The sequence below is a fragment of the Scardinius erythrophthalmus genome (genome assembly GCF_964197995.2).
Source record: "Scardinius erythrophthalmus genome assembly, chromosome: 4".
NCBI lineage: Eukaryota > Metazoa > Chordata > Actinopteri > Cypriniformes > Leuciscidae > Scardinius > Scardinius erythrophthalmus.
This window is the reverse complement of record NC_138224.1, coordinates 47,228,413-47,254,000: the sequence shown is the minus strand read 5'-3', so window position 1 is coordinate 47,254,000 and position 25,588 is coordinate 47,228,413. Positions and strand designations below refer to the sequence as shown.

The window sequence follows — 25,588 nt, the reverse complement described above, 5'->3', positions numbered from 1 at the left end:
ATTAGTGATAGAAGTTACTAAGTAGCATTAAGTTATTATCTTATGTAGCGAATACGACTTTGGGTAAATTTGAATTAGCTCAAGAATATAGGGAATTTTGGAAATAATAATTATGACTCATGGTCATAATTCATAAGTCGCGTGTACATTTATTTTATCAATTATAGAGATTAACTGGTTCTGTAACTGATCTAATCATTATTCGTCCAGCGAATAAAGGTGAGATTATCACAGTTAAGAAGGGTTATCTCTTTACAAACTCCAAGAAAGTTTGATCTCCTGGCCACGGACATCAAACCTTCTGAGTTTATTAATTAAAACTACTGAATGTAGTCTAATATCGAGCTTGTAGCTTAAGATCTTTCGTTTCATTGACTTTAGAATGGTGGGTTTTCAAACACAGAGACAGTGAAAAGTATAAATGGATTTTAATAAATGTGACTAAAGATTATATGAGCTACGAATAGAAACGTACGTAAAAATGCAAACAATAAACACAAACAAACATTTAAACAATAATAACATACGTGATAAGAATAAAATGAAATGAAAGAAAGAAAGAGAGCAATAGAGAGAAGGGAAAAGCTAGTAATTTTTACATACAGAAACCTAAAGCCGGACCCCAGGAAAGCAGCTTTTATCAGATAAATATACTTGCAAGTCTGTTCTCTGTTTGGTTGATGCTGAAAGCGCGGACGAGGTCCTGTTTCGACTGCGTCTTCCGGTGTCGCGGGAAGCTTGAAAAGGCTCACTGAAATGTAACGTTACCGAGAAAGTTCGTCTTCATCTTCCGTGAAGGAAGAGGCAAATATAACTTAGTTGCAAAAGAACGGCTGCTACGACTCGAACATGTGTTTGTCCGAGGCCTTCCGGGATGTTCCTCGGGGAAGCGTCGCGCCGGTAGAAGAGGAGGAAGGATGAGAGCGAGGTGAGAGAGAGAGAGGTGAGAGAGCCCGCTGTGTTTTGAAGGAGCTCAAGTCACGCCCCCTTGCGTGCGTGACCCAATCGCCTGGGAGGACGTATTGTGGTCATGTCCTTTCATTTGGAAAGGTACAGGCCTCTTCTAACTAATGCTGGCGGAATAAACTTCGTTCATAAACATTTATAATACTGGTATTAATCAAATAATGCATCCTCTAATATTCTGTGCTAAATATTCAACACCGTTGTGTTCTTCTGAACAAAACAATACCGCGAATGACAATTCTGTTAGTCAACAACACAAAGAAACAGGATTTCTCGTGATTACATGCATATTAAACTGATTACATGGCAAGAGAAGCACAGCACACACAAAAAGAGACAAAATGCAAGTTTGTTTTAGGGTCAAATGAGCTATACTCATACGGGCTAGGCCGTTTATGAGAATTTCGGGGCTAACTGATGCCGACAGTTAGCGGAGCCAATTTCGTGGGTATGGATAAAGCCCACAATAGAGATTTTGACAGGCGGTAGCCTGGGGGTCGTCTAATGACGCCGGCTCTGATCGTTACTCTATTCACTTTCCTGGGGTCTCTCTTAGGTTCTGTCTGTCAGTGAAATGAGAGAAACAAATCACAACAGAAATGGAGAAAAATTAAAATAAAAACAAAGTTGAAGGTAGGGAAGATCAAAGGGAAACACAACCCAAGGAAGTGAATTGGTCTGCAATGAAATGTCACAAGCAATAACACGGGGAGTGTTATAAAATAAAAATAAAGAGGCCTAAGCCTATAAACACTGACTGAGTCCTGCCAATAGATACACAATAAGGGATTAAGATGTTAGACTCAATGTAAATTAAGGCTTTCTGGTTTCATCAAATTCCCTCCAGGCAGAGGGATAGGCCCCGGCAGTGGGTTTGTGCCACTAGGGTGAGGGCCGTATGTCTTCTCAGTGGTCTTCCCTGGCTGATTAGACACAATTTTGAATTAAAATTCAAACTAGTTTGAATTGGAATTCAACTAAGCATGCAAGGGGAGGTTCAAAATAATAAAAATAAGGAAGGAAAGAAAATTAGAATGATGACAGTGATGTATCAATACTAAAATTAATTAAACTGAAATTCAGAATGACTTCCTATAATCCCTACAATAACACTGAAATTATTAGTATTGATTATAAAAATAATCAAAGGAAAAGGGTAGCAATGAGACACTTCAATTGCAGACTGGGGGTTAAACAGATATTGATAAGTCGACCCAAGATGGCCACACGGTGGCGTGCTTCTTCCTAGGTGGACCTATCAATGAACTGAGTGAATCAAATCTAAGTTTTTAATTTGAAAAGTTTTCTTTTTTCCGAACTTAACTTAAAGTGTGACAGTCAAAAACAGAAAAAGGAATTGTCTAACTCCAAATCATATTAGCATAAGCTAAGCTTGAATGCAGTTAAGTATTTGAGAGAGAAAATGAATGCAGAGAGAAAAAGAAATTGAAAGCAGGTATTATCTTATAACGGCACGAGATGGCGTAGTTGCGCTCGCGCAGGCTGACGTCAGTGGGAGGCGACACTCACGCAGGATGACGTCGGTGGGGCGCGCGTGATTTGAGAACTGCCACACACCTAGAGGCTGCCCTCTAGTGTCGGTGACGTGATTCAGCAATTTAGACAGCAGATTTTTTTTTATCTGTGGAAATCACAAGTATTTCGCGCTCTGTTGCATGCGGAAAATTACACGAGTTTCATAACATGTGACTAACAGGAATTACACATCTATTTAATTACACATTATATATGAAACGGTTTAAATAAAACAGGCATTAAAACTTCCGTTTTTAATTAATCGAGCTGTGAGTAAACAGGCATTAGACTTCGGTTTACTTACACATTATACATGAAACGGTTTGAATAAACAGGGATTATCTTCTGTTTATTTCAGCTGTGAACAGGAATTTTTTCTTCTGTTTACTTACAGCTATGAACAGGAATTAAACATCTGCTCATTACAGGAACAGGAATTATTGCATCTGCTCCTCTCCCATAAGCATTAATCAAAATAGCACTTTATGATAATGCGTAGGTTTACGAAATTGGATCGCGAGGCCAATTTCTGACCAGGAGCTTATCGTTAACGTATTGTATATAATAAGGCCTATTACGACTGAAAAACTGAGTCACTGCTCAGGTCAGATTTACGTCTTCGTCCTAAAAGAGATCCTTTCGTCTTCATTTAGTCGGTTTAAATCGTATTACATGAACTAACTGTAAAGAGTTTTGCTTCGTCTTTACAGAGACAAATGTAATATCATGAACTGCAGTTTTAGCAGAGCTGAGCTGGCTTTGTGCCTGCCTTCAGCTGGGTGAGTTCGCCTTAGCGACTTACCTCACAATTCAAAACGCGCGTATAGCCTACAATTATTAAACCAATAATACACATTCAACTGAAACTGAATTTGTTCCACCAAATAAAGTTTGAAACTGCCTAAAATAACTCCACCAAAATGTAGCGAATACGACTTTGGGTAAATTTGAATTAGCTCAAGAATATAGGGAATTTTGGAAATATTAATAATTATGACTCATGGTCATAATTCATAAGTCGCGTGTACATTTATTTTATCAATTATAGAGATTAACTGGTTCTGTAACTGATCTAATCGTTATTCGTCCAGCGAATAAAGGTGAGATTATCACAGTTAAGAAGGGTTATCTCTTTACAAACTCCAAGAAAGTTTGATCTCCTGGCCACGGACATCAAACCTTCTGAGTTTATTAATTAAAACTACTGAATGTAGTCTAATATCGAGCTTGTAGCTTAAGATCTTTCATTTCATTGACTTTAGAATGGTGGGTTTTCAAACACAGAGACAGTGAAAAGTATAAATGGATTTTAATAAATGTGACTAAAGATTATATGAGCTACGAATAGAAACGTACGTAAAAATGCAAACAATAAACACAAACAAACATTTAAACAATAATAACATACGTGATAAGAATAAAATGAAATGAAAGAAAGAAAGAGAGCAATAGAGAGAAGGGAAAAGCTAGTAATTGTTACATACAGAAACCTAAAGCCGGACCCCAGGAAAGCAGCTTTTATCAAATAAATATACTTGCAAGTCTGTTCTCTGTTTGGTTGATGCTGAAAGCGCGGACGAGGTCCTGTTTCGACTGCGTCTTCCGGTGTCGCGGGAAGCTTGAAAAGGCTCACTGAAATGTAACGTTACCGAGAAAGTTCGTCTTCATCTTCCGTGAAGGAAGAGGCAAATATAACTTAGTTGCAAAAGAACGGCTGCTACGACTCGAACATGTGTTTGTCCGAGGCCTTCCGGGATGTTCCTCTGGGAAGCGTCGCGCCGGTAGAAGAGGAGGAAAGATGAGAGCGAGGTGAGAGAAAGAGAGGTGAGAGAGCCCGCTGTGTTTTGAAGGAGCTCAAGTCACGCCCCCTTGCGTGCGTGACCCAATCGCCTGGGAGGACGAGGTCATGTCCTTTCATTTGGAAAGGTACACGCCTCTTCTAACTAATGCTGGCGGAATAAACTTCGTTCATAAACATTTATAAAACTGGTATTAATCAAATAATGCATCCTCTAATATTCTGTGCTAAATATTCAACACCGTTGTGTTCTTCTGAACAAAACAATACCGCGAATGACAATTCTGTTAGTCAACAACACAAAGAAACAGGATTTCTCGTGATTACATGCATATTAAACTGATTACATATCAATAAAGCTTATAGATATCGTATTTCGGGTATAAGGATCATAAGCACAGCAAGAAATACATTTTAAACATTTTAAAAAGGTAATTTTGACCACAAGTGGTCGGGCATGATAAGGAGTCTGTGTTTTGTGTGTGTGTATGCAGAGTCGTGCACACGTGGAACCGCATGGCGAACTTTGTCCTTCCTTTTCAGTGTGAATATCTTCTTGAGTTGATGAGATTAACTCAGGGGACCTGACCGAGCATCTGCTAACACTGTTGTTTTGTTTTGAGGGGTTAATCAGTACCTTTTGTTTGTTGATTAGATTTGATTAATCAACAAAAAGGCAGACCTGATCATCTGCTTTCCGTTACACTTAACATTAACATTAAAACACTAACATTTTTAACATGAACTTAATTTTACAATTAATTCAAATAATATGTTTACTATAGTTTATTTACATTTAAATTTTAGCTTAATTATTTTTAGCTTAGCTATATTAGTTGCAAGGTGTCAGGTCTGATAGACCAATGCTACTTTTGCGTCATCGAAGGGTAACGCCCCTTTTTGGGGGAAAACAAACGGATTCCCCTGTGAACAGAACTCGCTCTAGATCTGCAAAGTTTAAAGTTTCTTGATAGCAAAAACACACACACAAACATGGCACAAACATACACACACTCTTTGCCGACCGAGGACCGCGAGCGGTATTTAAAGAAGCTACTGGATACGGGTTAAAGATGTGTCCCTTTGAAATGGTCGTCGAAAACTGGATTAATGACCCCACGCAGTGGCCAAATATGGACTATTTAGACATCTACCACTATCTCGTGGAATCACCAAGTAAGTAGCCTATTTTTCTGTCATTAACACACTCACAGTATGACAAACTAGACGATGAGGGCATGTCAAGAGGAGTCGGTGGTTTACTTGGATCATATTTCACTTGATTTAAGCTATTGACATAGTTTTGTTGTCGACTAGCTATACTAACGTTAGTTAGAAAGACGAAGCTGCTAGCAGCTAAGTTACGTGATTAGCTCTCACTAGGCACGCTACCTTGGCTGTTAACTGATTTTACTGTTGAAATAGTGGCAGGCTAGGACTAAAGTGGACTTGGCTGGGTTCTGCTTGTGTCTAGAAAGTGCTAGGACTTTGAAAGTTGTAAAAAGGTTTACTTAGTACGGTAAAATATATATGGGACCAATGTATGTTATGTATGTATGGGGCTGTCAAATTGGATGTTGTGACATTGCGCTAGACTATCTAGCCTAGAAGGCTTGATCTACTGCCGTTCGTGTTGTTACATATAGCCCAGAGCAGTGGTCGTCGAAAAGTCATATAGGCCTAGTGCTAATCTTAAGATAGAGCAGACACCACTATAGCCAGAAATGATAAACAATGTAACTGTTTGTGTCTGACAGGCCTGTACACATCGGAAACAATGAAAAATAAAAGGTCCCTGGAGGCCCATAAGTTTTTCATCAGTGGTTGGGTCCAGGCTGTTTTACACATAAAAACAGACAAGTGCTTTGTTTTCAAAAGCAGTGTTAAACCTTCTTGGAGGGTGACTAACAAGCCCCACAACACCTGGGTAGCTGTGGAAAAGTGGCAAAGTTAGAGCAGCTCACTGTGACTGCATGGCAGGGTAAGAGATCCATACCCTACAAAGCAAAAAGGCAGTAACTAAGCAGAGTGCAGAACTGAGAAAAATGACTTTAAAGTTATCCTGTCATCCAGCCTAAGTAGTTGTAGGTAGATTATTGGACATGTGGCTGTTTTGTTACTTTATATTAGCTTATCCTTTGTATATATCAATCCTCATATTTAATTTGATATTTTACCCCTATTTTGCAGTTACTGTATTCTTGCTTTGTATTACTTACCAAAAATGTGGCACCATACCAAGGAAAAAGGCAGTAACTACAGATTCTCCTAAAACTTTTAGCCTACCATTTTTCTCCAAAACGACACACATTTGAGATAAGATGTTTTGTCACATAACAAAGGATGCCTTGAATGTCATGAAAATGATAACAACTCATTTTTGACCAAAAATGCAGTTACTGCCTTTTTGTTTTGTAGGGCAGAAAAAAAGTGGTTGACTTGTGCTCATGTTTTCGTGGAATTGACACTGTCTTTTTTGTTTTTTACCCAAGACTAGGGGAAAGCTGTTCCCATGTGGGTGCAGTTCTGTATAAATTGGAAGCTTCAGTCCGCCTGGGTATCACCACCACTGTAAGTACCAGTATAGCCTGCCAATGGAACGCTGTTTCTACAAAAAAAGTTGAGCCATCAGAAATCCGCTCAATAGATTTTGGAGGCAGAGGCAGGAGAGTCATAGGCAAGGTCAAAAGACCCATCCCCAAAGCCTCAGCAAGCCAACAGGCACAATTTTTACAAATGCTAGACGAGACAGGTGAATGTCCTGTGGTGCTGAGTACTTTCAGTAAATATGCAGGCTCCACACCACACCACTCCTCGTGGTTTGAAACACTAACCTTTACCAAGGAAGAGGCAGACAGAGTGGAGGCAGAGACTGTAATGCAGGCAGCCTGTAAGGCCTGGCTCAGGCACCGAGTAGGAAGAATCACCAGCTCGTTTGCTCACACTGTTCTTCACACTAACCAAGAGAAACCCTCAAACACTGTAATCAGAACAATCATGTCAGAGGCTAAAAACATAAATAGTCCTTACCTTAAGTGGGGAAGAGACAATGAAAAACATGCCCTAGAGACCTACAAATATGCACTGGGCATTGGCCCAGCCACTGACCAATTATCTACCAACATATTGACAACTGAAGATGTATGCAAAGTGCATGAAGGATTAAGAGTGGACAGATCAGGCTTTAGAATCAGCCATGAAAGACCATACTTTGGTGTATCATGTGACGCCTATGTGTCATGTGATTGTTGCGGCAAGGGAGTGGTGGGAGGCAAAGTGTCCGTATAAGTGGGCAGGTCAGCAGTCAGTTAGCTGGACAGATGATGAGAAAGGGCACCTTTCCACATTGTTTTCTTTGAAGCCCAACCATGCTTACTACACTCAGGTACAGTTTACTCTGCAAAGGCAAAGCTATACACAAATAAATCAGTAGCTGTCAACAGAATTGTGACATTCTTTAACAAATACTGTAGGCACATTTTAATAATACTTCCTTTCCCTCTTCCTCCTTGCAAAAGGTTCAGCTGCAAATGTTTGTGTGTGCAGCACAGTATGCAGACTTTGTTACTTGGACCCCACAGCAGACCACCATCTTTAGAATCTTAAAAGATGATGAATTCATTCACGGAATGGTGGACGTGATCAGCAGATTTTGGGCAAAACACATCCACCTACGATTGATGACAACAGTGCTACAAAGTGAGGTGAGAAAAATAATCATCTTTTTTAAATAATCTATAAAAAAAAATAGAGACACTATTGCACATATTTTAGTATTTATTGAATAATACTTTGTGACTGGTTTACAAGTGCTGCACAATCTCTGTACAAATAATAGTATTTGTTCTTGAAATAAAAAATATACAAAAGAAGTGTGATAAACCAATTTTACCCTCACAAGGGTTTGAAAACCAGAACAATATATATATATACAAATAGCAATAAATAGGCTACTACTTTAAAGGGATAGTTCACTCAAAAATGAAAATTCTGTCATCGTTTACTCACCCTCAAGTTGTTCCAAACCTGTATGAGTTTCTTTGTTCTGCTGAACACAAAGAAAGATATTGGAAGAATGTTTGTAATCAAACAGATCTCGGTTCCCATTGACTTCCATAGTAGGAAAAAATATATACTATGGTAGTCATTGGGGACCGAGATCTGTTTGGTTACAAACATTCTTCCAAATATCTTCCTTTGTGTTCAGCAGAACAAAGAAACTCATACAGGCTTGGAACAACTTGAGGGTGAGTAAACGATGACAGAATTTTCATTTTTGGGTGAACTATCCCTTTAAGTAAAAAAAAAACAAAAAAAAACAAGTGCTGCACAAACATTTACAAGTTTGTTAACTGTTGCTTGCCCTTGGTTTTTGTCCCGGGCAGACTGAACCAGAACATATTTTAGTATTTATTTAATAATACTTTGTGACATGTTTACAAGTGCTGCACAAACATTTACAACTTTGTCAACTGTTGCTTGCCCTTGGTTTTTGTCCCGTGCAGACTGAACCAGACAGCGAGGGAGTGGACCGTCAAGGATGTGAAAGCGACCTTTCAGCACACCAATCAACCGCTCTGTAAGGACGACAACAACAAAAAAGGAGCCGCTTTTGTAAATTGACTTTTCAAATAAAACGGCATTACAATAATCATTACAATAATAAAATAATTATTTACTTACCAATATGAATCCGTATGTTTGACTTCCTACGAGACATTTCCACCTCTCTCCCAGGTAACTGCTTCCTCCCTTTTGTGAATGATGGTGTTATCAGCTCGACACCGAGTAAGGCAAAGTCATCCTGGAGTGTAAACCCCCTGTCTGCCAATATCTAGAGATTAAAAAAAATCCACCATAATATTGCATTGTATTTAGCCTACTTTGTTCTGCTTTCTCACCAGAGGGTCAAATTACATGAATGTGGTTAGTTGAAATACACGTAATTCCAATTTTACCTGATCACCTGGAGAATGGTACACTGAGGACAGGAATCCTGACTGTCGAACAATATGCACATCAGAGGCCCTTCCTCCCCATCCATTTGACAAAAATGTAATGCTGCCAGATGGACTGCATGCTATTAAATATTTCACTGTTGTCCATTTCTTGTAGTTAGAGTATGATTTTGCTCTAAGAAAGGATACATAATAGCAATGACATAGCCTTTTATTTTAATATGGGATGTGAGAGTGTGTAAACACATTTCTTGTGACACTCACCTAGCTTTAAGGTTGCTGGGGTACTCTGTCCTGATTTCAAAACAATCTATGATTGCTGTGAGTCGTGGGAACTGGGCCTTCATTTCTGGAGGTATCATTGAAAAACATTCCCTATCAGGCCAGTGAACTAAAAAGGAAATTTTCCCATACATCAGGTCAAGCCATCGGATAAAAATTTGCCTGACAGTTGTTTGAGGCATTTTCAGAACGTGACTTAAGAAAAAAAAGGATGGGTTTTGACGTAGTTTTATCAGTGTAATAAACAGCTGGTCCCGCGGTGGAAGGGAGATGTAGCCTCGTCTCTTCACGAACTGATTAAGAAATGTAAATAGGCTCAAAAACATCGTCCAGCTGAGTCCAGTCATCTGTCGGCACTTTCCATCATTTCCCTCCACAGAATAAGATGACAGGCAGTTCCTTGACTCACGCATTTCATCAGGGACAACTTCAGCATCATCGTTGTCAGCTGGGCAATGGCCTTCATCGAGAACTAACGAGAAGAATAAGTTGCTTTAGCCCGCACATCTAACCCCAATCCAGCTTTAGCCTGACCATCTTAAAGGTGGTATTAGTGATCACTGATACCACCTTTAATACAATCTCAACGAGTGCATGTCATTAAACTTACTTGTAGGTAGATCTGGGCTCACAGCAGTCGTTTTTGCCACCTTGCGTTTGAGAAGGGGTGACGTCTGCTCACGTTTCCTGGCGTGTTTATACCGATTTAATTTCTGGTTTGGGTCTGCCACAGTACGGTGAGGAAATATTGTGGGCACAAAATCCGGGTGCAGGGGTTCTTTAATATGGCTTCCTGGAATTGGTTTAACATTGTAAAATACCGTTTCAATACATGCATATGAAAACTAGGCGGTATCCTAGCTGCCTAGCCATAACATTAGCTAACTTTAGATGCTATCTAGCACTAACTGGCTTAGCAGCTAGTTGGTATGGTAACGAAATTAAAGCCAGTAACTAGCTAGTACACTACTTAATGTTAGTTTGGGGGGATGAATTAAATAATCGGCTTACCTGTTATGAAATGTTTCCCACATACATATGTGTGAGGGGTCTTTGGGTCCAATAACCCTCCATCTGGTGCTTCCCTCTTTATCGCTTGAAGCCATAACATTCTTCTTTCCGCTTGTTTTATTCGGCATGCTAAAGGTATAAATTTTAAACCAGGGCTTTTACAAACATTTGAGGTGCAGCTCACCACGCAACAACTTTTGGGCATGTTATTTTTGTTCTTAAGTTACCGGAGTAAACAGAATTCAGATCATGTCTGTTGAGCGAGTTCTGTTCTCAGGGGAATCCGTTAATCCGTTTGTTTTCCCCCAGAAAGGGGCGTTACCCTATGATTAAGCAAAAGTAGCGTTGGTCTATGATAAAAGCAAACGCATGGGTGACTGGATTTTGCAAGTGTTGTCATGGAAATGGCAGGTGACTGACGAAAAAGGGACGTTCGTAAACTGGCCTGGACAAATGTCCTCAGAACGTCCGTCAGCGAACGTTACAAAGCGGACCAAATGCGAACGTCATCGGAACGTCCGTCAGCGAACGTTACAAAGCGGACCAAATGCGAACGTCATCGCAATGTCCGTCAGCGAACGTTACAATGCGGACCAAATGCGAACGTCATCGGGATGTCCGTCAGCGAACGTTACAACGCGGACCAAATGCGAACTTCATCGGAATGTCCATCAGCGAACGTTACAAAGCGGACCAAATGCGAACGTCATCGGAATGTCCGTCAGCGAACGTTACAATGCGGACCAAATGCAAACGTCATCGGAATGTCCGTCAGCGAACGTTACAAAGCGGACCAAATGCGGACCTAAAGGGACGTTCGAAAAGTCCGGGGGATGTCCCTTGTTAGCTGGGATTCCACTTTGGCTATACCCCAGATAGCATGTATAATCGGCCCGAGCTCGGCTGCCCCGCGGCGCCTGCGGCTCAGACTCGGCATCGGCGTGTGTTAACCGGGCCGATTGTGGCCCGCAGCTCGCTCTGGCACATGCATTTTTGTTACGGCTGTAAAGCACTGGGCCGATTCATATTCACCGTAACTGGTAACTCTCTGCTGTATGATCTGGACCACTTCTGGAAATGACTCGGCTTAGGTTAAATCAAGGATGGTTTTAATGTAGCAATAATTAACATAAAAATTATTTTAAAATTGACGTAAATTCCTGACTGTATCTTAGGATGTTATAGCCTACTCGTCGAATGTCGTTGTCCAAAACAAAATAACTGCGGTAAATAATAATAATAATAGAGTCATTTTGCACATTTTCCATAGCAAAATTTTTTAGTTGTCATGACGATTCTTTACGTGTATTTTAAACATGCATGGGCGCTTGACATCACTCGCACAGTCACGGTGATTGCAGTCGCGCATCGGCTGAGTAGTTGGGTAGTCTAAAATTAACACTGAGTCTAAAATTCATTTTACTGGCTATTTCAAATGTTTACCAGCAGTGACGGTTAAACTCTGGGCGCTCGGCTCAGATGCGTTTACCAGTATGAAGCCGATTTCAACAGTTGCTGCAGCGAGCGTCAGCACGCAAGACGTGTGCACAACTTTCGGTGAGATAAAACTCAACGCCTGACTTAAAATCATCCCTTTTCGATCCTGCGTCATTACAGTGAACTTGAGGTAAGTCTTGTGTTCAATTTCCTTAAAAAGCATCAACATTTCACGCCGAGCATAGTGTTACGTCGACCTACATATTTCGAACTGTTGCTGATTAAATGTTGATTATTATCGAACCGTTTAAACCTTGTTCATGTTCATTTGACAGTGCTTCCCTAGATGAAACGAAAAGAAAGAATTCAGAACTCGAATTCTATTAATTCTATTAATATGAAAGCTACTGGCGCGAACGAAGCTACGTTGACTAACGTTAGCTGCACTGTTTTTGCGCTAGCAGCTCATATTTTCGTTCTGCTAGTTGGCAAATAATTAGTTGCTAGGCTAGACACCATTTTTATTGAATGCAATTTACGTGAATAATATTTACGAGCACAGTCTTTGATCTGTGGAAGAAAATAAAGTGGAACAAATGTTAGCTGGCTTAAGGCCAATTCATACCTGACAAACGCCAACAAACACGTTTTGTCCTAAAGTATGTGCACATTTTGATCCTGTAAAAAAATATTTATTTTACTTCTGTAAATAGAGGAATGATGTGGGACTTTGGTCTGCTGAAAGCTGGGTCATGTCTGTTGCTGGGTGAGATCGGGACTCTTATTATGAAAATGAACTGAGGACTTTTATAACGGTAGAGGAGCAGCTGCGCCGGCGACCTCACAGTTGCTGGGGATTATGATTACGCTGACACGTTTGCTCCTGGTTTTACAGGTATGATACAACATATGTTCATGCTGCAAATATTTTGTGTATTAATGTTCTCGGTTGTTAAGATCTATGTGCAGACCGTCCGCCATTTTGTGAACGCTGTGTATGACGTCGTGAAGTGCATTTAATGGCCTTTTGCACAGGGGCCTGTAACAGATGCACTCTCGACATTTAACAAAATATAAAACGAGAAGAAAGTTGTGTCTGAAAGCTGCAATCTTTTACTTGTATTGGTTAAAATTAATGAATATCTCGTGTTTTTCCTTGGGTGCTTGAGTTTGTCGGGTGTCTGTTGGGGCAGTGTGAACATGACACTTATTTTTCATAACATTCTGAATACAACGACCAACTTTTGTTGGTGACTTTTTTTTGTTGGTGTTTGCTGGCGTTTGTCTGCGGTGTGAATTGGCCTCTAGTTGTACTTTTATGGCGCAAACTGAAATCGCACTTTATAGCTAACATTACCTTTGGCTAAATGCGGTCTGTACAGGCAGGTTTGAAAAGTTTATTAGCTAACCTAGGGCTGGGCGATATGACTGAAAACTGTATCATGATGTAAGCGTTTCATATCGGTCGATAATATTGATATTTTTTATGACCTATTTAAAATAAGGACCAGGAGAAAAATATATTACATTCAACATTTTTATTTTAAACTTAACCTTCCTCTGATTATAACCCCCTCAGTTATAAAGGCAGAAATGTCAACACAACCATGGAAAGCATCACCATGGAAGACACAAAACAGGTCTTCTCAGGAGGCTGTGCCCACAGGTAGGAATTCTACAAAGTGATCTCTCTCGGTTTACTCTGACATATCTACGTACAATGTTTTGCTACTAATCTGTTATGCCTGCTTTTTCATGTGTCTTACAGCAATTGCTAAGGAGATCCTCATCCAGCTTGATTCTATCAGAGAGCAGCAGTTGCTCATCCTGATGCAGCTCCTACAAATCTCCAGCAGTTCCAGACTTCATTCCAGACCCAACACATTTTGGGCTCCCACTTTCAACTATTGAGAAGCTACAATATTTGGAGGAGATGTTAAAGAATCCAGAGGAGAAGAAGAATTTGGTGAGTTAAATTATGCATTAATCAGATCATTCCTAAAAGTCAGTCCCCACTCTCACTCATGTTATATTCCTTAAATAACTAACGAGTTACATGTCTTTGTTTCAGACTGTTCTCCTTGGAATGGTTGGAGGCATGACTCTTAAAGACACTGTGGGGTGGGTCCTGAAAAGAGCAATGAACACTTCGCTGGCGAGACTCATTAAAAGTGTGGTTCTGGGTGAGTGTCAGTGCTGGATAACTGCACTGTGGTGACATCCCAGGGCTCTACAGTGCAACCTATTTATTTATTTATTTATTGTACTGGCTGTGACAGTGACAAAGTATTTAAGAGCACCAGTGCGACTGACCTGAGCAGGTTCTATGGGTGCACCCTCCATTGAAACTAGAGCTGCAACGATTCCTCGATTAAAGTCGAGCACTCGATTTAAAAAAATCCTCAATTGCAATTTACCCGTGTTGAGTAACCGGCAAAATACTGGAAGTGGCGCATTCCACAGACGAGAATCCATGAATAACATTATTACACCGTTTTCTAAGGCTACGCGATCTATTTAAAACCATTTACAATCATAATATAGCATAGTGCTATCATGAAATCACAAAGGCTGTGATTTAGTTAAGAATATGCGCTTTTTAAAAAAAAAATGCCCTGGCAAGTAATTTTATCAAATATCGCCTTTTAATGGGTAGGTTAATTTGTCATTGATCAGAAGGTGCTCCTAAATTTTTCACTGTGCTCCTAAACATTTTAAATTAAAAAGAAATGTAAGTGTAGAGCCCTGCATCCAAATTAAGTTTTGGTGGTTGCTGAGTAACATCATGTGGTCATGCTGCCCTCTTCTATCTTGTGTTTTTCTCAGATGTAGTCCGCCGCAATGCCCTGACCAAAGATTCTACAGAAGAGGAAACCGAGCTGCTCATCACCAGGTGGCTGTGGCTAGCCTCTGATAGGGATGGTGGCCGAAGCCAGAGAGCGAACAGGCAGACAACGTAGACAACTCAAACGCGGTGGGCCAGAATTAAATGTTTCAAAGTTAAAAATGTTGATATTGGAAAATGGTATTTGAACTCCTTTATTCTACATTAATGCTGTGATATTATTTCTATTCTATTCTGTTCTATTCTTTTCAATTCAAATCTGTTATTAAAAAGTGTGTGTGCGTAGACAACTCAAACGCAGTGGGCCAGAATTAAATGTTTCAAAGTTAAAAATGTTGATATTGGAAAATGGTATTTTTAACTCCTTGATTCTACATTAATGCTGTGATATTATTTCTAATATATTCTTTTCAATTCAAATCTGTTATTAAAAAGTGTGTGTGCGTAGACGACTCAAAAACGCAGTGGGCCAGAATTAAATGTTTCAAAGTTAAAAATGTTGATATTGGAAAGTTGTATTTGAACTCCTTGATTCTACATTAATGCTGTGATATTATTTCTATTCTATTCAAATCTGTTATTAAAAAGTGTGTTTATCCTATTTTTGTAGTGTGGTCCAATAAAAAATGCATTAAACATGAAACCTGTCTTCCTTGTGTGCTGTTTTATTTTGTTTATCTTGCATAAATAACGGCTGCTAAGCAATTTTAGTATTAACCTGATATGAATGGAAATCATAGTTCAAAGTTCAAATAAGCCCAAATAAGGAACGGGATTGGAGGCGAGCTTACGTCCTCTCACTCGGGTTTCCGCAATCGGGCTGCGTTAAAACCGAGCGCTCGGCCGAGTGTCTTTAGCCTTAATCGGGCCGCGTTAAAACCGAGCGCTCGCAGAGCAATCGGACCTAGATTCATGCCGAGGATTGGCCGAGTGTTTTAGCCTTAATCGGGCCGCTTTCGGCCCGCACATTTTTTGCTAGCTGGGATGAGAGCGCTCAATGTCTGATTTCACATAGAACTACCGGTTTTCTGTCAATACGTTAATATTCAGCCTATTATGATAATGCTGTATATAAAAATATGCAAAGAAAGAAGCTTTTAATAAATATTTTTTAACGTGCATGAATAAATCCAAACACCCCGTGACAGATTTAAGTTTCACTTTCAATCCGTGACCGACAGAGGAGCGTCTTGGCGGCAAGGATTTAAATCTTTAACAATGTCTGGGATAAGAAAATCTAAAGTGTGGATGTACACCATCAGAAAGGATATTCTCCAAGGCTGGATTTAGCATCAGGAAAACCATGATCGCACTTCTGCCGGCCAACGTTAACACGTTTCACGTTAGAATGTATTTTATCTGCGTGCACAATTTGAAAAGACTCCAACGGACGCAGACAGAGTGAAAGGCTGGATTTGTTCTCTCGATCAGGTAGGGTAGAAGTGATTTCAAAACTTTTCAGACGGTTCTAATTTGATTTTTGGATGCTGTGAACATTTTTAGCTAAAAAGACTGCCACTCCAGTTTAGCATATTGTTGTTTCTGCAGTTAAAAAGACAAAGTTGAACATTCTGGCTACTCGTTATTTTAATATTTTTTTTATTTTTATTTTATTTATTGATCTGTCAGGGTTATCTAATCTAACGTACTCGGTTACTAACGTAACCTCGGTTCTCTCTAGAAGAGGGAACGAGTACTGCGTTTGAATAAACGCTGCGGGAAAAGTCTCTTTTCACGAAATACTGAAGCAAAATTATCCTTAATTTTCATATTTGTAAAACGCATTGCAGCAGTGCACAGCCATGGCGAGACGGCTCGCTCACTCATTGGCTGTTCTGCGGCAACTGCATGAGCCTATCGAGCGAGGGCTGATGCAACATCAGACCAATGAGAGCGCTTCGCGCGCTCCTCGTCACATCCCGCCGAAACGGGTGTGGCCATCCCCTATAAAAGGAGCTCGAGTAGGCTGATTCAACTGGTTTTCATCGCCGAAGCGAACCAGAGCGAACCGCGCGCACGGCAGGGAACGCAGTACTCGTTCCCTCTTCTAGAGAGAACCGAGGTTACGTTAGTAACCGAGTACGTTCTCTTACGAGAGTTCTCTCGTACTGCGTTTGAATAAACGCTGCGGGAACCACTTGTAAGACGTCGTGCGTGCTGGGATGAGAAAACACCGACCACTGGAAGCTAGTCCAGGTATACAGTGCATAATCACCCGGTAGACTCGGAGAGTCTGGAGGGGGGGGGGGACAACCACCCTCAGATAGCTGCGTCCTAAGACGCGATATACCATCACATAGGCAGGGGAAGGCCTGGCTAATGTGGGAAATGTGGGTCTTACGCAAATTTGCCCAGATATATGCGCCCTTAGGCGCAAAACAGCGCCACATAGGCAGGGGAAAAACCTGGCTGATGTGGGAGATGTGGGTCTTACGTAATTTCGCCCAAATGGATGCGCCCTTAAGCGCGATACAACGTCACATAGGCAGGGAGAGCCTGGCTGATGTGGGAAATGTGGGACTTACACACTTTCGCCCAAATAGGTGCGTTCTAGACGCGATATAACATCACATAGGCAGGAGGGAGCCTGGCTAATGTGGGAAGAACATGGGTCTTACACAATTCTGCCCAGAAAACTTCGGCGGCGCTGTGCGTCTGCGATATCAGTGCCGTGTTTAGACAGCTGACTCGAATACACCGAAAATACTTGGCTTGCAAGTGCGGTGAAGTCTTCGGTGGCGTTGTGCGCCTGCGAAATCAGTGTCGTGGTAGACAGCTGATACGGCTAAACCGAAAACAACCTGGCCTGCAAGGCGGGAACTTCTAGGTTGTAGAACCTTATGAATGTAGACGGCGAGGCCCAGCCCGCCGCCGTACATATTTCCTGTAAGGAAATCCCGCTAGACCAGGCCCACGATGAGGCAACGCCTCTTGTGGAATGCGCTCTAATGCCCAACGGGCACTGAAGGCCCTTGGTAGTATAAGCCATTGTTATGGCGTCAACCACCCACCTGGACAGGCTCTGTTTCGAAACAGCCGTTCCCTTGGAACGTCCACTGAACGAGACAAAGAGCTGCTCCGTCTGTCTGAAGGCAGCGGAGCGGGACACATAAGCTCTTAAAGCCCTAACGGGGCAAAGACAGCTCGAGTCCCCTTCCTCGTTTGATCCCGGCAGGGCAGACAGGGAAATAACCTGAGCCCTAAACGGAGTGTTGAGGGATTTCGGCACGTAGCCGTGCTTAGGTTTGAGTATGACTTTGGAGTCATTGGGCCCAAACTCCAAGCACGTTGGACTCACAGAGAGCGCGTGCAGATCGCCTATGCGCTTCACCGAAGCGAGGGCCATCAAAAACACCGTTTTGAAAGACAGATGTTTGAGGCTAACAGATTGGATAGGCTCAAAGGGGGGACCTTTCATGGCTGCCAAGACCGTAGAAAGGTCCCACACCGGGACTGAGGGAGGTCTGGGGGGATTCAGCCTCCTAGCTCCCCTGAGGAAGCGGATGACTAAATCGTTCCTTCCCAGTGACTGGCCTGGCGTTGCTGTCGAGCACGCTGCGATAGCCGCCACATAGACTTTGAGCGTGGAAGGGGATCTGCCCTTGTCCAACAGCTCTTGTAGGAAGGAGAGAACCTCCGTCACCTCACAATCGAGGGGTGACAGGCCCCGAGCTGTACACCAGCTGGAGAAAACCGACCACTTCGAGGCATAAAGCCGCCTGGTGGAAGGCGCTCTAGCCTGAGTGATGGTGTTCAGCACTCCATCCGTGAGGCCAACGGGTAACCGTTGAGCGTCCACGCATGAAGGGACCACAGCTCTGGGTGTGGGTGCCAAATCGAGCCCCTGGCCTGCGAGAGGAGATCTCTCCTCAATGGCACTGGCCATGGAGCGGAGTCTGCTAACTGCATCAGGACTGGAAACCAGGCTTGGTTGTCCCAGAACGGTGCTATAAGCAGTACTGGGCATTTCACTTCCCTGACTCGCTCCAGCACCTGAGGTAGGAGGGAGACTGGGGGAAACGCGTATAGCGGGCAGTGCGGCCACTTGTGGGACAGCGCGCTGTCGTTCTTTGAAAAGAACACGGGGCAATGAGCGTTTTCTGGGGACGCGAATAGGTCCACCTCCGCCCTGCCGAATCTCTGCCACAACAGCCGGACTGTTTGTGGGTGTAGAGACCATTCGCCCGTGGGAACATTGTTCCTGGACAGCCTGTCTGGACCCAGGTTGAGTGTCCCGGGCACATGCACCGCTCTCAGCGAGCTCAGGTTGTGCTGAGCCCATATTAGGAGGCGCTCGGCCAGCCTGTAAAGGGAACTGGATCCGAGACCGCCCTGGCGATTTATGTAGGACACCATGGCCGTGTTGTCCGAGCGGACTACGACGTGTTGGTCCTTGATGTGGGGACAAAAGCGCGTCAGCGCGTTGTGAACTGCTAGCATTTCCAGGCAGTTGATATGATGGAGCTTTTCTCGTTCTGACCAAAGGCCAAAGAACGGCCTGCCCTCGAGCAGCGCTCCCCATCCCGAGGTGGATGCGTCCGTAGACACCACTTTCACTCTCGAGGAAGTCCCCAGGCTTACACCTGAACGGTACCAATCGCCCGCCGCCCATGGTCTCAGGGCTGCTGCGCAGTCTTGATCGACTTTGAGGCGCAGTCGGCTGAGTGCCCACGCTCCGCGTGGCACTCGCGCTTTCAACCAGAACTGCAGAGGGCGCATGCGAAGCAGGCCCAGCTGGAGAACTGATGATGCTGAGGCCATGAGGCCCAGCATCCTCTGAAACCGTTTGAGCGGGATAATCGCACCGCAGCGGAAGGATCTCGCTGCGTGCTGTATGCGCAGCGCGCGCTGTTGCGACAGCCGCGCCGTCATAGAACGAGAGTCCAGAACGATGCCCAGAAACGATATAGTTTGGCTGGGGTTCAGGGAGCTCTTCGTCCAATTGATCGTGATACCAAGATTCTCGAGGTGATCGAGTAACATGGTTCTGTGCTCCACGAGCTGAGATCGTGATTGAGCTATGATCAGCCAGTCGTCCAAATAGTTCAGCACTCGCATGCCCCTGAGTCTGAGGGGGGCGAGCGCTGCGTCCATGCACTTCGTAAATGTACGGGGTGCCAGGGACAAGCCGAATGGCAGGACTGTATACTGGTATGCCCGACCCTCGAAGGCGAATCTCAAGAATCGCCTGTGGCGTGACGCTATCTGTATTTGGAAATACGCGTCCTTTAGATCTATCGACATAAACCAGTCTTCTCGGCGAATGTGCGCGAGGATTTTGCTGGTCGTGAGCATTTTGAAACTGCGTTTCACTAAAGCTCTGTTTAGTCGTCTTAGATCTAGTATGGGTCTGATACCACCGTCCTTTTTGGGGACTAGGAAGTATCTGCTGTATAGCCCCCCTTCGCTTTGAGCTTGGGATACATGTTGTATCGCCCCTTTGCTCAACAGTTTTGATATTTCGGCGCGAAGTAGGTGTGCTACTTCTGAATTCACCGTAGTTTCGACGCGCGCTGTGAAGCGTGGAGGGCGCCGACAAAACTGTAGCGAGAAGCCTTTCTTTATAATGTCTAGCACCCAGTCCGAAACCCCTGGAAGCGCGGCCCATGCGTCTGCATGGCCGGCTAGGGGTTGGATGCGAAGCGCGCTCTGTTCGCTGTGCGACGGCGGCGCTTCGGGGCGCGCTAGCATAGGCGTTACGCCTGTGACATTTGAGGCGGGGAGCGCGCGTAATACAGCGGGCAAAACGCTCATCCTCGACCCCGCTACAGTGTTTATCTGAACGAGGGAGGTCTGAGAAGGTCTCATGGGACTCATGCAGCCTACAAGTGAACGTGGGCGGGGACCGGGCACGTTTACTGCTTTGGCCGCGCTGTCTGCTTGAACAGAGCGGGCGCGCACAGGTCCCGTTTTTACAGGGAGCCTGTGGCTTGCCAGACATAGCGTTTGTGGGCACTGGGAAGTGGGCACTTTGACTATGTTTGTGGCGCGATCGAACTGCGTCGATCTTATGAGTACGGGCCCTGTGTGCAGGGCTGTGCTTGTGTGTAGGGATGGGCACAGGGAAGTGGGCATCAACACTACATTTATAGCACCATCGGCCTTGGCCGGGACACCAGAAAATACACTCTTTTCGGGATTTATCTGGGTAGCCGTAAAAACGGCTTTTGTGTGCAGGCAAGCGGGCAGCTGTGCGGGCTTGTGCTCTGCTGAGAACGCTGAAGCAGTCGCAATTCCTGGGACTGAGACAGCGGTGCGCTTTGGTGAGGGCCCGGTCGCAACGGGGCTTACACACCTGCGCTTTCCTAGGCGTGCTAGGACTTCTTTGGGGCTTCCGGCTTCAACACAACCCTTGGTCGCGGCCCGCGGTGAGTGGGGCGGCGGCTGGTAGAGCGAGAGCGAGGGCGTGAGCTGCGCTGCTGTCGCTGTGAGGGGGCGGCCGGGGGCTGAGGCTGTGAGCTCCGAGGGGCCTGTTTCTCACGGCCCGCTGCGGAACTGGAGCGCTTCGGCAGGAAGTGCTTGAATGCCTGTGACGCTTTCTGGGCTTCGGAAAATCTCTCCACGAACTCGGAGAGAGAAGATCCAAAGAGGCCAGCGGAGGATAGCGGGGCGTCGAGGAACGCGTTGCGCTCTGCATCAGCCATCTCCGTGAGCGTCAGCCACAAATGCCTCTCGGCTACGGTAGCGGAAGCCATACAGCGTCCCATGGCTTGTGCTGCAGCCTTGGTAGCGCGGAGGGAAAGATCCGACGCGCTTCTCAGGTCCGTGATGCAGATAGCTTCAGGTCCTATCTCGTCCAGTTTGCGGAGGAGATCGCCTTGGAACACCTGAAGCGTGGCCATGGTGTGCAGGGCCGATGCCGCCTGCCCAGCGGCGGAGAAGATCCGCGCGAGCAGCGACGACGTCATGCGGCAGGCTTTCGACGGCAGCACTGGCTTAGTCCGCCGTCCAGCAGAGGGCGGGCAAAGGTGGGCTGCTATCGCCTGTTCCACCGGCGGCAGAGTGAGGTAGCCTCGGTCCTGAGCATTATCCAGGGAGGAAAATGCTGGGGATACAGACGAACGTGTTCGTGCAGAAAAGGGAGCGTTCCAGGCCTTCGCCACTTCTTCATGAAGCTCAGGAAGAAACGGAGCGGGCTTAGACACAGGAGAAGTGCGCTCACCAGGGAGGAAGCTACCATCAAGCCGGGTGCGCGAGGGGAGTTCCGGTGCAGACCACTCGAGGCCGAGGCTCGCCGCGGCCAACGCGAGTACTCGCATGAGCTCCCTCTCGATGCTAGCTCTAGCCGACGGCTTTCGGGCAGGAGGCGTGAGATCCGCAGAGCTCGCCCAGTCCTCACTGCCTGAAGCTAGCAGAGAGCAGGAATCCTTATCGACCGACTCGACTTCAGAAACAACTTCCTCAGATGAAGCGGCGGCAGACTGCGGGCGCTGAGCATCGGGAAGTGCTTCGGGGGAAGCCGGCGAAGCTGGCGGGCGAGCCGGCGAGCTTTGTCGGGAAGAGGTGGGTTCCGGGGCCCGCTGCGAGCGGCGCTTCTTGCGGCGCGGCACCGCGGCGGGGGGCGCAGGCTCGGAGAAATGTGCCAGGCGACTCAGCAGAGTCACCATCGGCAAAAGCTCGCAGTGAGGGCAGCCGCCGTCAGCGAGCGCTGCGTGATCTTCGCCCAGGCAGGAGACGCAAATAACGTGGCGGTCTCCCTCGGTGAGCGGGGCTCGGCACGAGCCACAGGATGGCATCTTGATAAAGACGCGGCTCTTTTAGGGGTGAGTGTTCGGGGAACACTGCACACACACACACAGAACAGAGCAGGTAAAGGATATGAAGCGCCGGAAAGCGCAGCAGGTACGGCAGTAGAGGCGGCGAAGGCCAGCGGCTTCAAGGGCTCGTCCCGCTGAAAAGCTTGCCTCGACGACGCTTGCTTCTCCGTGATCCAGCGATGCGTGAGCTTCGCTGAAGAGATGAAAATCAGTTGAATCAGCCTACTCGAGCTCCTTTTATAGGGGATGGCCACACCCGTTTCGGCGGGATGTGACGAGGAGCGCGCGAAGCGCTCTCATTGGTCTGATGTTGCATCAGCCCTCGCTCGATAGGCTCATGCAGTTGCCGCAGAACAGCCAATGAGTGAGCGAGCCGTCTCGCCATGGCTGTGCACTGCTGCAATGCGTTTTACAAATATGAAAATTAAGGATAATTTTGCTTCAGTATTTCGTGAAAGAGACTTTTCCCGCAGCGTTTATTCAAACGCAGTACGAGAGAACTCTCGTAAGAGAACTATTTGTGGCTTGTGTTTTGAATATATGTTCCCCTGCACTTTAGGCATTTTGCACACATTTGCTCATCTTGTGACTTCCCAGCTAGCAAAAATTGTGCGGGCCGAAAGCGGCCCGATTAAGGCTAAAACACTCGGCCAATTCTCGGCATGAATCTAGGTCCGATTGCTCTGCGAGCGCTCGGTTTTAACGCGGCCCGATTAAGGCTAAAACACTCGGCCAATGCTCGGCATGAATCTAGGTCCGATTGCTCTGCGAGCGCTCGGTTTTAACACGGCCCGATTGCGGAACCCCGAGTGAGAGGACGTAAGCTCGCCTCCAATCCCGTTCCTTATTTGGGCTTATTTGAACTTTGAATTCCATTCATATCAGGTTAATACTAAAATTGCTTAGCAGCCGTTATTTATGCAAGATAAACAAAGTAAAACAGCACAAGGAAGACAGGTTTCATGTTTAATGCATGTTTTATTGGACCACACTTCAAAAATAGGATAAACACACTTTTTAATAACAGATTTGAATAGAATATAAATAATATCACAGCATTAATGTAGAATCAAGGAGTTCAAATACCATTTTCCAATATCAACATTTTTAACTTTGAAACATTTAATTCTGGCCCACTGCATTTGAGTTGTCTACGCACACACACTTTTTAATAACAGATTTGAATTGAAAAGAATAGAATAGAATAGAACAGAATAGAATAGAAATAATATCACAGCATTAATTGTAGAATCAAGGAGTTCAAATACCATTTTCCAATATCAACATTTTCACTTTTAAACATTTAATTCTGGCCCAGATGCGTTTTTGAGTAGTCTACGCACACACTTTTTAATAACAGATTTGAATTGAAAAGAATAGAATAGAATAGAAATAATATCACAGCATTATGTAGAATCAAGGAGTTCAAATACCATTTTCCAATATCAACATTTTTAACTTTGAAACATTTAATTCTGGCCCACCGCGATTTTTGAGTTGTCTACGTTGTCTGCCTGTTCGCCCTCTGGCTTCGGCCACCATCCCTATCAGAGGCTAGCCACAGCCACCTGGTGATGAGCAGCTCGGTTTCCTCTTCTGTAAAATCTTTGGTCAGGGCATTCCGGCGGACTGCATCTGAGAAAAACACAAGATAGAAGAGAGCAGCATGACCATGTGATGTTACTCAGCAACCACCAAAACTTAATTTGGATGCAGGGCTCTACACTTACATTTCTTTTTAATTTAAAAAGTTTAGGAGCACAATCAAAAATTTAGGAGCACCTTCTGATCAATGACAAATTAACCTACCCATTAAAAGGCGATATTTGATAAAATGACTTGCCGGGGCATTTTTTTTTTTAAAGCGCATATTCTTAACTAAATCACAGCCTTTGTGATTTCATGATAGCACTATGCTATATTATGATTGTAAATGGTTTTAAATAGATCGCGTAGCCTTAGAAAACGGTGTAATAATGTTATTCATAGATTCTCGTCTGTGGAATGCGCCACTTCCAGTATTTTGCCGGTTACTCAACACGGGTAAATTGCAATTGAGAATTTTTTTAAATCGAGTGCTCGACTTTAACCCTCTGGGGTCTGAGCTGTTTTCTGGGCCCTGGAGGTGTTCTGACATGCTCTGACATTTGTGGTTATTTCTGTTACTTGTGACATTTTCATGGCTAAAGTCTAATTACACTGTATTCAGCACAAACTCTGCTACAATAATATATCAGCAGCATGTATGTAAAAGTTTGTAGTTTTGAGATAATGACATTTATGCGTGGTTTGTGAAAATACAAAAATAAATTCTCACTGAAATAAGGTCATGAAACCCATACTGATTATTTCTTCACAAGACTTTTGAAAATTGTATCACGTAGCCTAGAATATTTGCTCTAAAACTATGTGAGAATCACCCTGACTGCTCATTCAGAGAAGACAATATATTGATTTAAAAATTTTACGACGTGTTTTGTGTTAGAAAGCAATATGCGAAGGGGCGGATCACCTCATTAATATGAAAGCTTTCCACACCTGAGAAAGACAAAGAACCTCCCTAATGGCCCTATTAGGAGCTTATCAGGGCCCATCATTCTGACCAACCTTGCACAAAGAATGAGGAGATTTAAAAAAGAATGGCTTTTAAAATTGTTTGGATTTATTTACAACACAACATAATCCAAAGATACACAACAAAAAAGCACTTATTGAAGAAAGAGACCTTTGTGCCATTCCTAAAAACATTGTACATACCTTTCATTTTCTAAGGTGTTTGATTTTCACTTTACCATGTTCATGTACAGAGACATGTACTGTGAATGTTGAAGTCAGAAGGACTCAGTGGCATCTGGGCCCTAAAAAAAAAAAAAAAAAGTGCACATACTGATATCAATAGAAAGGCACGATTTTGGGAATACATTTTAGATTTTTCTTGTTAAAATTGCTTTTTAAAATTCACAGAATACACACACACACTCACACAAATGTTTCCAAC

The 25,588-nt window shown here is 44.0% G+C and overlaps 2 protein-coding genes and 1 long non-coding RNA gene across 4 annotated transcripts in view; 2 read left to right on the top strand and 1 right to left on the bottom strand.

The window, feature by feature from the left end:
- The window catches only part of LOC308689647, a 1,235,845-nt gene that overhangs the window by 760,162 nt on the left and 450,095 nt on the right, over positions 1-25,588 (bottom strand). The gene's annotated exons all lie outside the window — the stretch shown is intronic.
- The window catches only part of LOC308689646 (NACHT, LRR and PYD domains-containing protein 3-like), a gene marked incomplete at its 3' end in the record, with an annotated part of 208,992 nt that overhangs the window by 28,648 nt on the left and 154,756 nt on the right, over positions 1-25,588 (top strand). The window lies entirely within an intron of this gene.
- Positions 4,960-9,157, top strand: LOC308689601 (uncharacterized protein). 2 transcript variants are annotated; one of them, XM_081363406.1, is made up of 5 exons: positions 4,960-6,281; positions 6,793-6,871; positions 7,819-8,004; positions 8,806-8,914; positions 9,038-9,157. In XM_081363406.1, exons 1-4 carry the CDS (start codon positions 6,274-6,276, stop codon positions 8,881-8,883), a joined length of 351 nt encoding a protein of 116 aa, XP_081219532.1. In that variant the 5' UTR covers positions 4,960-6,273; the 3' UTR covers positions 8,884-8,914; positions 9,038-9,157. The 2 variants fall into 2 exon arrangements, with proteins under 2 accessions (XP_081219532.1, XP_081219531.1); XM_081363405.1 differs by lacking the exon at positions 9,038-9,157 and having other exon boundaries at positions 8,806-8,984.

Bases quoted from the DNA above. Each gene is read 5' to 3' on its own strand.
- LOC308689601 (XM_081363406.1), top strand. The intron at 6,872-7,818 runs GTAAGTACCAGT...TCCTTGCAAAAG, and splicing joins GCCTGGGTATCACCACCACT to GTTCAGCTGCAAATGTTTGT. The intron at 8,005-8,805 runs GTGAGAAAAATA...TGTCCCGTGCAG, and splicing joins CAACAGTGCTACAAAGTGAG to ACTGAACCAGACAGCGAGGG.